The sequence below is a fragment of the Cheilinus undulatus genome, linkage group 6 (genome assembly GCF_018320785.1).
Source record: "Cheilinus undulatus linkage group 6, ASM1832078v1, whole genome shotgun sequence".
Classification (NCBI taxonomy): Eukaryota; Metazoa; Chordata; class Actinopteri; order Labriformes; family Labridae; genus Cheilinus; species Cheilinus undulatus.
In genome coordinates this window covers 36974199-36986635 of record NC_054870.1, presented here as the reverse complement: position 1 = coordinate 36986635, position 12437 = coordinate 36974199, and the positions used below count along the sequence as shown (strand labels likewise).

At 37.4% G+C, this 12437-nt stretch overlaps 1 protein-coding gene across 4 annotated transcripts in view; it reads left to right on the top strand.

The window, feature by feature from the left end:
• ogdhl (oxoglutarate dehydrogenase L) overlaps positions 1–12437 on the top strand; it is a 45456-nt gene that overhangs the window by 29381 nt on the left and 3638 nt on the right. For all 4 annotated transcript variants that reach the window (XM_041790257.1, XM_041790256.1, XM_041790255.1 and 1 more), the window contains 2 exons: positions 12019–12091; positions 12187–12350. In XM_041790257.1, the coding sequence (XP_041646191.1) occupies positions 12019–12091; positions 12187–12350 (237 nt within the window). The remainder of the gene's footprint in view (positions 1–12018; positions 12092–12186; positions 12351–12437) is intronic.

Below are 12437 nucleotides of genomic sequence, written 5' to 3'. Positions count from 1 at the left end.
TACTGGAATGTGAAATTCAGCTCGGGCCCTTTTAATAATTCCTTCAATTTCAATAGGTTCCTTGCTCCGAGGTTGTTGCTCAGGCCCTAATAATAGAAATAATTTTTTGATACATATACATATATAATACGGCAATCTTTTTTCTGTTATTGTTAAAAAAAAAAGTCTATAATTCATAAACTCACGTGTACACCGCTTTGGCAGTGTCAACACATGTTTTCCACTCCTATAAAGCTCTCTGAATTAAACTGTACAGACGGACACATTTTATTGATCTCATGAGAAAGTTAGTAAGAATATCCTGATGGAAACTGAGTGCCTGAATGACACAGGGTGGGGCTCGAATATAGGCAGGCAGGATGAAGCTTGCTTCTTGGCTGCATCCACACCTAACCTAACACCTTTGTGTCGAGATTTTCTGCTTTGATTTGTTACTACCTCGAATCAGTCAGAAGATGAAATTTATATACTCTGATTTCTGTTCTTTTCGTTCCAACACCTTGCCATGCCTACCACTTGTTTACACCTCGATTGTTGAGCCAAAAAGTGATGTCTTTATAAAAAATATCATAATAACAATGATAATAATAATAATAATAATAATAATAATAATAATAATAATAATAATTCCCTGGTTAACATGAGAAAAAACAAAATAAAGATAATAAAAATTAATTTCAAGTCACAATGAGGCAAAAGCTTGAAATCAACTCTGAAATGTTTAACTCTGAGAATTCAGCACTCCCAGTTTTGCTGTATAGCAGTAGTAGTACCGGGTAACCTGTACAGTGATAGCAGCAGTGGTAGTGGTAATAATAGTAGGAGTAATTGTGGTGGGTTTAGTGCCAGGAGTGACAGGAGCAGTTGTGCTGATAGTTGTGGTAGTATAATAATAGTAGCAGTAGTAATTCTTGAATAGATTTGAAGATTATTTCATCGGTTTTTATAGCAGTTATGGTCTTGCTTTATGCTTTTATCTGGAGTCCTTCAGTCTTACTGAAGTGGTCTTTTGTAAGCAGAATAATATCTCAAAGTGAGTCAGCTCACCTGAAAACCTGAGGGCAGCACACCCTATTAATGAAAGCAAACTCAAGACTAATCTTTTACAGCTGGCTTCTTATTCAATGGATCTTTCTTTACTACATTTTAATTGTTTTTATGTTTCTTCTTTTATGTTTAGATTAGTGTATCTATAAGAATTCCCTGTACTTTTTCAGAATAAAAAAATGTTCCTAATTTACTGGTAGTTAATGTTAACTCCACACAGAAGGGACCAGACCGGGAAGCAAACCAGCAACCTTCTTGCTGTGAGGCAACAGCGCTAACCCCTGCACCACCATGCCTTCCACAAGTCTTGAAAGTCAACTCAACACATTTTTCCTGAAAACTCTTGCTACTTTGGCCCGATGGGAGAACAGAAATGTATTAAAGGGGACATATTTTGCCCTTTTAGACAAGTTTATATTGGTCTCAGAGGTCCCCAAAACGTGCCTGTGAAGTTTATTGCTGAAAAAACAGTAGTATAGGATTCTTGCAGGAAATGGATATTTCTCTCCTGATGTTTCAGGCACTGCTATCCAAAGTTTAGGGCCTGACTGGGATTGGTGATATATTTCCTCTATTATATAACAAGTCTATACAATATATGGGTTTCACCTTCAGAAAAGAAAAAATATTGAACTTTTTCATGATATTCTAATTTGTTGAGATGCACCTGTATGCTGGTGGACTTCCTGTTGGGATTTGGACATAGGTCCAAAAGGGCTTTTATGTAGGTCTGATGATGACCTATGTCCACACCAAAATTCATAACCCTGACTTGAACAATGTGCTGGGGCTGAATTTTTTTTTTTTACAACACATGAAAAATATATGAAAACCAGTAAAATGAATGTTTGACTGACAAAAGGGGGTGCTGTGATGAAGTGATGATATTGATGCATGGATATATTCAGGACCGATGTGCGATTATCCTTGTGAAGTTTAGTGATGATTGAAGTAAACACTGAATAGGGATGAGGCAATATCGGTGTAATTTCACAGCTGAAAATAGACCAAAACAAATTTAAATTTTGGGCACCGATAACATCAGCACCCTATGGTGAAAACTCATGCTGAGCACAACTTTGGGTCTCAAAGTTGTCTAGTTTGAACCAAAAAATCTGGGGTCAATCAGATGAAATCCCCCAGATAAGTTCATTCAAATACGACCCCTAAATTATGCCTATTTTGACCAAAAAACAAATGAAAAAAAAATCAAAATGGCCGACTTCCTGTTTGATTTACGATATGGGTCCAAGAGGCTTTTTTGTGTGTCCTGATATGGCACACATGCTTACAAATGGTTGAAATCCTGGGCCTAACCTGCTTGGGGGCTGAATATTTTTACATTTTTAGGAGGCGTCATTTAGCCAATAGGCCATGCCTACCAACAAACATCACATCAATTCTCTCAGCATGCTTATAAGAGTTTTTTTTTTGCCAGTTTTTGTTGCTTTACACGTATCACAAACCCCTGAAAATTCCACTTCCAATCCCTAGGGCCACACCTTTTTATGTACAATTTTGACCCTTGCATATGTGTAATGTCAACTCCTTGGGAACTGCTGGAACAAATTTCTGCATGATTTGGCTAACCATGTAGGTACTGGAATGTGAAATTCAGCTCGGGCCCTTTTAATAATTCCTTCAATTTCAATAGGTTCCTTGCTCCGAGGTTGTTGCTCAGGCCCTAATAATAGAAATAATTTTTTGATACATATACATATATAATACGGCAATCTTTTTTCTGTTATTGTTAAAAAAAAAAGTCTATAATTCATAAACTCACGTGTACACCGCTTTGGCAGTGTCAACACATGTTTTCCACTCCTATAAAGCTCTCTGAATTAAACTGTACAGACGGACACATTTTATTGATCTCATGAGAAAGTTAGTAAGAATATCCTGATGGAAACTGAGTGCCTGAATGACACAGGGTGGGGCTCGAATATAGGCAGGCAGGATGAAGCTTGCTTCTTGGCTGCATCCACACCTAACCTAACACCTTTGTGTCGAGATTTTCTGCTTTGATTTGTTACTACCTCGAATCAGTCAGAAGATGAAATTTATATACTCTGATTTCTGTTCTTTTCGTTCCAACACCTTGCCATGCCTACCACTTGTTTACACCTCGATTGTTGAGCCAAAAAGTGATGTCTTTATAAAAAATATAATAATAACAATGATAATAATAATAATAATAATAATAATAATAATAATAATAATAATGATAATAATTCCCTGGTTAACATGAGAAAAAACAAAATAAAGATAATAAAAATTAATTTCAAGTCACAATGAGGCAAAAGCTTGAAATCAACTCTGAAATGTTTAACTCTGAGAATTCAGCACTCCCAGTTTTGCTGTATAGCAGTAGTAGTACCGGGTAACCTGTACAGTGATAGCAGCAGTGGTAGTGGTAATAATAGTAGGAGTAATTGTGGTGGGTTTAGTGCCAGGAGTGACAGGAGCAGTTGTGCTGATAGTTGTGGTAGTATAATAATAGTAGCAGTAGTAATTCTTGAATAGATTTGAAGATTATTTCATCGGTTTTTATAGCAGTTATGGTCTTGCTTTATGCTTTTATCTGGAGTCCTTCAGTCTTACTGAAGTGGTCTTTTGTAAGCAGAATAATATCTCAAAGTGAGTCAGCTCACCTGAAAACCTGAGGGCAGCACACCCTATTAATGAAAGCAAACTCAAGACTAATCTTTTACAGCTGGCTTCTTATTCAATGGATCTTTCTTTACTACATTTTAATTGTTTTTATGTTTCTTCTTTTATGTTTAGATTAGTGTATCTATAAGAATTCCCTGTACTTTTTCAGAATAAAAAAATGTTCCTAATTTACTGGTAGTTAATGTTAACTCCACACAGAAGGGACCAGACCGGGAAGCAAACCAGCAACCTTCTTGCTGTGAGGCAACAGCGCTAACCCCTGCACCACCATGCCTTCCACAAGTCTTGAAAGTCAACTCAACACATTTTTCCTGAAAACTCTTGCTACTTTGGCCCGATGGGAGAACAGAAATGTATTAAAGGGGACATATTTTGCCCTTTTAGACAAGTTTATATTGGTCTCAGAGGTCCCCAAAACGTGCCTGTGAAGTTTATTGCTGAAAAAACAGTAGTATAGGATTCTTGCAGGAAATGGATATTTCTCTCCTGATGTTTCAGGCACTGCTATCCAAAGTTTAGGGCCTGACTGGGATTGGTGAAATATTTCCCTCTATTATATAACAAGTCTATACAATATATGGGTTTCACCTTCAGAAAAGAAAAAAATATTGAACTTTTTCATGATATTCTAATTTTTTGAGATGCACCTGTATGCTGGTGGACTTCCTGTTGGGATTTGGACATAGGTCCAAAAGGGCTTTTATGTAGGTCTGATGATGACCTATGTCCACACCAAAATTCATAACCCTGACTTGAACAATGTGCTGGGGCTGAATTTTTTTTTTTTACAACACATGAAAAATATATGAAAACCAGTAAAATGAATGTTTGACTGACAAAAGGGGGTGCTGTGATGAAGTGATGATATTGATGCATGGATATATTCAGGACCGATGTGCGATTATCCTTGTGAAGTTTAGTGATGATTGAAGTAAACACTGAATAGGGATGAGGCAATATCGGTGTAATTTCACAGCTGAAAATAGACCAAAACAAATTTAAATTTTGGGCACCGATAACATCAGCACCCTATGGTGAAAACTCATGCTGAGCACAACTTTGGGTCTCAAAGTTGTCTAGTTTGAACCAAAAAATCTGGGGTCAATCAGATGAAATCCCCCAGATAAGTTCATTCAAATACGACCCCTAAATTATGCCTATTTTGACCAAAAAACAAATGAAAAAAAAATCAAAATGGCCGACTTCCTGTTTGATTTACGATATGGGTCCAAGAGGCTTTTTTGTGTGTCCTGATATGGCACACATGCTTACAAATGGTTGAAATCCTGGGCCTAACCTGCTTGGGGGCTGAATATTTTTACATTTTTAGGAGGCGTCATTTAGCCAATAGGCCATGCCTACCAACAAACATCACATCAATTCTCTCAGCATGCTTATAAGAGTTTTTTTTTTGCCAGTTTTTGTTGCTTTACACGTATCACAAACCCCTGAAAATTCCACTTCCAATCCCTAGGGCCACACCTTTTTATGTACAATTTTGACCCTTGCATATGTGTAATGTCAACTCCTTGGGAACTGCTGGAACAAATTTCTGCATGATTTGGCTAACCATGTAGGTACTGGAATGTGAAATTCAGCTCGGGCCCTTTTAATAATTCCTTCAATTTCAATAGGTTCCTTGCTCCGAGGTTGTTGCTCAGGCCCTAATAATAGAAATAATTTTTTGATACATATACATATATAATACGGCAATCTTTTTTCTGTTATTGTTAAAAAAAAAAGTCTATAATTCATAAACTCACGTGTACACCGCTTTGGCAGTGTCAACACATGTTTTCCACTCCTATAAAGCTCTCTGAATTAAACTGTACAGACGGACACATTTTATTGATCTCATGAGAAAGTTAGTAAGAATATCCTGATGGAAACTGAGTGCCTGAATGACACAGGGTGGGGCTCGAATATAGGCAGGCAGGATGAAGCTTGCTTCTTGGCTGCATCCACACCTAACCTAACACCTTTGTGTCGAGATTTTCTGCTTTGATTTGTTACTACCTCGAATCAGTCAGAAGATGAAATTTATATACTCTGATTTCTGTTCTTTTCGTTCCAACACCTTGCCATGCCTACCACTTGTTTACACCTCGATTGTTGAGCCAAAAAGTGATGTCTTTATAAAAAATATAATAATAACAATGATAATAATAATAATAATAATAATAATAATAATAATAATAATAATTCCCTGGTTAACATGAGAAAAAACAAAATAAAGATAATAAAAATTAATTTCAAGTCACAATGAGGCAAAAGCTTGAAATCAACTCTGAAATGTTTAACTCTGAGAATTCAGCACTCCCAGTTTTGCTGTATAGCAGTAGTAGTACCGGGTAACCTGTACAGTGATAGCAGCAGTGGTAGTGGTAATAATAGTAGGAGTAATTGTGGTGGGTTTAGTGCCAGGAGTGACAGGAGCAGTTGTGCTGATAGTTGTGGTAGTATAATAATAGTAGCAGGAGTAATTCTTGAATAGATTTGAAGATTATTTCATCGGTTTTTATAGCAGTTATGGTCTTGCTTTATGCTTTTATCTGGAGTCCTTCAGTCTTACTGAAGTGGTCTTTTGTAAGCAGAATAATATCTCAAAGTGAGTCAGCTCACCTGAAAACCTGAGGGCAGCACACCCTATTAATGAAAGCAAACTCAAGACTAATCTTTTACAGCTGGCTTCTTATTCAATGGATCTTTCTTTACTACATTTTAATTGTTTTTATGTTTCTTCTTTTATGTTTAGATTAGTGTATCTATAAGAATTCCCTGTACTTTTTCAGAATAAAAAAATGTTCCTAATTTACTGGTAGTTAATGTTAACTCCACACAGAAGGGACCAGACCGGGAAGCAAACCAGCAACCTTCTTGCTGTGAGGCAACAGCGCTAACCCCTGCACCACCATGCCTTCCACAAGTCTTGAAAGTCAACTCAACACATTTTTCCTGAAAACTCTTGCTACTTTGGCCCGATGGGAGAACAGAAATGTATTAAAGGGGACATATTTTGCCCTTTTAGACAAGTTTATATTGGTCTCAGAGGTCCCCAAAACGTGCCTGTGAAGTTTATTGCTGAAAAAACAGTAGTATAGGATTCTTGCAGGAAATGGATATTTCTCTCCTGATGTTTCAGGCACTGCTATCCAAAGTTTAGGGCCTGACTGGGATTGGTGAAATATTTCCCTCTATTATATAACAAGTCTATACAATATATGGGTTTCACCTTCAGAAAAGAAAAAAATATTGAACTTTTTCATGATATTCTAATTTTTTGAGATGCACCTGTATGCTGGTGGACTTCCTGTTGGGATTTGGACATAGGTCCAAAAGGGCTTTTATGTAGGTCTGATGATGACCTATGTCCACACCAAAATTCATAACCCTGACTTGAACAATGTGCTGGGGCTGAATTTTTTTTTTTTACAACACATGAAAAATATATGAAAACCAGTAAAATGAATGTTTGACTGACAAAAGGGGGTGCTGTGATGAAGTGATGATATTGATGCATGGATATATTCAGGACCGATGTGCGATTATCCTTGTGAAGTTTAGTGATGATTGAAGTAAACACTGAATAGGGATGAGGCAATATCGGTGTAATTTCACAGCTGAAAATAGACCAAAACAAATTTAAATTTTGGGCACCGATAACATCAGCACCCTATGGTGAAAACTCATGCTGAGCACAACTTTGGGTCTCAAAGTTGTCTAGTTTGAACCAAAAAATCTGGGGTCAATCAGATGAAATCCCCCAGATAAGTTCATTCAAATACGACCCTAAATTATGCCTATTTTGACCAAAAACAAATGAAAAAAAAATCAAAATGGCCGACTTCCTGTTTGATTTACGATATGGGTCCAAGAGGCTTTTTTGTGTGTCCTGATATGGCACACATGCTTACAAATGGTTGAAATCCTGGGCCTAACCTGCTTGGGGGCTGAATATGTTTACATTTTTAGGAGCGTCATTTAGCCAATAGGCCATGCCTACCAACAAACATCACATCAATTCTCTCAGCATGCTTATAAGAGTTTTTTTTTTGCCAGTTTTTGTTGCTTTACACGTATCACAAACCCCTGAAAATTCCACTTCCAATCCCTAGGGCCACACCTTTTTATGTACAATTTTGACCCTTGCATATGTGTAATGTCAACTCCTTGGGAACTGCTGGAACAAATTTCTGCATGATTTGGCTAACCATGTAGGTACTGGAATGTGAAATTCAGCTCGGGCCCTTTTAATAATTCCTTCAATTTCAATAGGTTCCTTGCTCCGAGGTTGTTGCTCAGGCCCTAATAATAGAAATAATTTTTTGATACATATACATATATAATACTGCAATCTTTTTTCTGTTATTGTTAAAAAAAAAAGTCTATAATTCATAAACTCACGTGTACACCGCTTTGGTAGTGTCAACACATGTTTTCCACTCCTATAAAGCTCTCTGAATTAAACTGTACAGACGGACACATTTTATTGATCTCATGAGAAAGTTAGTAAGAATATCCTGATGGAAACTGAGTGCCTGAATGACACAGGGTGGGGCTCGAATATAGGCAGGCAGGATGAAGCTTGCTTCTTGGCTGCATCCACACCTAACCTAACACCTTTGTGTCAAGATTTTCTGCTTTGATTTGTTACTACCTCGAATCAGTCAGAAGATGAAATTTATATACTCGGATTTCTGTTCTTTTCGTTCCAACACCTTGCCATGCCTACCACTTGTTTACACCTCGATTGTTGAGCCAAAAAGTGATGTCTTTATAAAAAATATAATAATAACAATGATAGTAATAATAATAATAATAATAATAATAATAATAATAATTCCCTGGTTAACATGAGAAAAAACAAAATAAAGATAATAAAAATTAATTTCAAGTCACAATGAGGCAAAAGCTTGAAATCAACTCTGAAATGTTTAACTCTGAGAATTCAGCACTCCCAGTTTTGCTGTATAGCAGTAGTAGTACCGGGTAACCTGTACAGTGATAGCAGCAGTGGTAGTGGTAATAATAGTAGGAGTAATTGTGGTGGGTTTAGTGCCAGGAGTGACAGGAGCAGTTGTGCTGATAGTTGTGGTAGTATAATAATAGTAGCAGTAGTAATTCTTGAATAGATTTGAAGATTATTTCATCAGTTTTTATAGCAGTTATGGTCTTGCTTCATGCTTTTATCTGGAGTCCTTCAGTCTTACTGAAGTGGTCTTTTGTAAGCAGAATAATATCTCAAAGTGAGTCAGCTCACCTGAAAACCTGAGGGCAGCACACCCTATTAATGAAAGCAAACTCAAGACTAATCTTTTACAGCTGGCTTCTTATTCAATGGATCTTTCTTTACTACATTTTAATTGTTTTTATGTTTCTTCTTTTATGTTTAGATTAGTGTATCTATAAGAATTCCCTGTACTTTTTCAGAATAAAAAAATGTTCCTAATTTACTGGTAGTTAATGTTAACTCCACACAGAAGGGCCCAGACCGGGAAGCAAACCAGCAACCTTCTTGCTGTGAGGCAACAGCGCTAACCCCTGCACCACCATGCCTTCCACAAGTCTTGAAAGTCAACTCAACACATTTTTCCTGAAAACTCTTGCTACTTTGGCCCGATGGGAGAACAGAAATGTATTAAAGGGGACATATTTTGCCCTTTTAGACAAGTTTATACTGGTCTCAGAGGTCCCCAAAACATGCCTGTGAAGTTTATTGCTGAAAAAACAGTAGTATAGGATTCTTGCAGGAAATGGATATTGCTCTCCTGATGTTTCAGGCACTGCTATCCAAAGTTTAGGGCCTGACTGGGATTCGAACAATCAATCTCCCAGTCAAAAGTCAGCAAGGTAACTCATTGAGCTAATCTGGAAGCAGGAAGGTCAGCACTCAGAATGCCCTTTTTAACGTTTATTCAGGCATAACAGGCCACAACACAAGCGTTTCGACAAGTAGGTCAATGCTGGATGCCTGTGCTGGAGTGTAGAGGGAGAGCCACTCAGAAAGTGACGGCTGCTGTTGCATCAGGTGCTTTTTAAATCCACTTGAGACCTACGGGATGTTGTTACGAATGCGCATGTGCACAGCAGGCTTAATGCAATAAAAATACATTGATCCAATTTAATTTGGTGTCCAGCTGCCAGTTTGAATAAAAAAATATAGGTTCAACCATTAAGATAATTTAGAAGATTTAGATTTAATGAACAAATCAATAATTTTAGGCTGTTATAAAACAAAAAAATCCCATCAATCCTACAACAGCATTGTTTTACTTTTTTCAGTGTATTATTCCCTATTATTTTCTGTTATGTTCTCTGCATCACCCATGGGATGTGGAGAGCATTGAACACTTAAAAAATGTAAAAGGGCCAAAGGCATAAACATCCACTCATCATTTTATTTTTTATACCACAACACAGCTCATCAGACTCTTAACTATGACTCACCGTCATACCTGCTGGTATCACCACACCCTGCCTGTTTGTTTTCTGTTGAGTTTTTGGCTCCGTGCAGTTTCACACACTCTCAGTCTTGTTCACAGTGACACTGTGTTACCTCAGTAACCAGTTTTGGGGACATCTCCAGGAACTTATGTTCTTTTAAGACCATAAATCAAATACAACCAGGACTTAATTATAATGTGATTTGTGATCGCTGCATGTGAACATTCTTTCCCATTGTGCTGAAACACCACAATGAGAAACAGAATGATGAAGAAAGACTAGAAGGAGGTTGCAAATGAACATCCCTAAAATAAATCCCAGAATGCCCTTGGACATTAGACACTTTTGCACCATTAGTGAAGTCACTACCCTCATGTCAAGGGCTACACTATTAGCAATTGTTTTCCCCTGATCTGCACATCAGGCCAGTGTTTTCATGATAAATTTGATCAATGTAGTGCATATGAAGCATTGACCAAACTTTAAGCTTTAACCAGGCATCACACATTAGTAAACCAACCCTTAAGATTTCTATTTTTGGAAAACGGTACCATCTGTGATCAACTGATAAGCACGCAGTGTCCATTCACTCTGCCTCTCTCTCCCTCTCCTGACTAACGCACTCACTCTCTGCTAAGAAACACTCTTATCAAGTTTCCTCTGTAAAAAAAAAAAAAAAAAAAGTTGTCATGCAACCTCTCCTGTTAAATTCCAGAACGTTCCTGCGCTGGTTCTGATCACGAATTAATAAAAATCAAACTTCTTCATGCAGATCAGCTGTTTGACAATGACAGCGCAAAGAAAAACAAATAAACAAACTAGAGCTGCAAGCAGCACTGAAGGGCCCTAGCACCCTGGCGCAGGTCGGGGTGTGGCGCAACCGCCAGTGTGTGGTGGAATCAAGGAATGAAGGAATATTCCTTTCCTCTCCTTTTCCTTTCCTTAAGCACTGTACAACACTAACAGATATAACAAAGATAACTATGATTTCAGCCAAATGTTTACATCAACTTGCATCTGTTTGAAAACGCTTATCAAATATGATGTTGTTACAAAGATAAGTCTGTTTAATCCTACTTGTATCTTACAACATCCTAAAAGTAGTGTTGTGATGCAGTTTCTGATCAAAAGAGAAGCAGTAGAATCAAATTTATTTGGTGTAAATGCTATGTTAATACAACTTACAGTCTGGAATACATCACCACATCACAACAAGCTCTGCAAATTGAGTATAATGTTATAATGAGGAAAGTGTCCATTGTGTCGATATGATGGACCCAGAGTCTTAAACATAAAAAGTAATATGTTTGCGTTGTATTTAAGATATTATTGATATCTATGGAGTACAGATGTGGCTCTGTATGTTCTTAATTCGCACTTTAAAGACCTAAAGAATAACTAGTTTTCTTAGAAACTTTTTGAGGTGTAAAGCATTCTCTTTTTCTTATATGCACAGTTCTTGTTTCAGTCTCTCCTAGTTTTCAGCCACAGTGAATGTCTTAACCGATCCCCTGTCGCACATAAATGCAATGCTTCGTGAAGCATGAGAAAATTACTTCCTGAGCAAATTAGCGAGGGGCCAATAGGGGATAATATTGTTTGTTTTTTTGTGAAAAACTCTGGAAGTCTGGACTTGGTCGGCTGAGCACGAAGGGTTTTTATTTATTTGATTGTTAAAGAAATGTTTTGTTTTCCCAATGCTGATGTTGCGTGCTATATGGTGGCAACAAATTAGCGTGAAAAGATATATAAACTTTTATCTCTGGAGTTTTTCAAGGCACACAATGCAGATACGGATGATGGGATCAATCTGTTGTTTGTCACTTAAGAAAACTTTTCCTTTTTTCCCCACAGCTGATCATTTTCACTCCAAAGTCTCTGTTAAGGCACCCTGATGCTCGGTCCAGTTTTGATGACCTGACCAAAGGTGGAGTTTTATTTCATTTCTTGAAAGCATGAATCCAGAAATCATCATGTTTGTGTACTTACAGAGATGAGTAACATTGTACCTAATATCTGCAGGCACTAAATTTAAGAGGCTGATTCCAGAAGAGGGACCTGCCGGTCAAAGCCCAGCTACAGTGAAGAGGGTGATTTTCTGCACTGGAAAAGTCTACTATGAGCTGGCTAAAGAGAGGAAACAGCAAAAATTGGAGAGTGACATTGCCATCATCAGACTTGAACAGGTTTTGAGTCCATCTCTTCTGTCCTAGCACACCGTGTTCTGTGGATTTTTGAAAAGGGAGAAATAAGAATTTGTCACTTTACTTCAA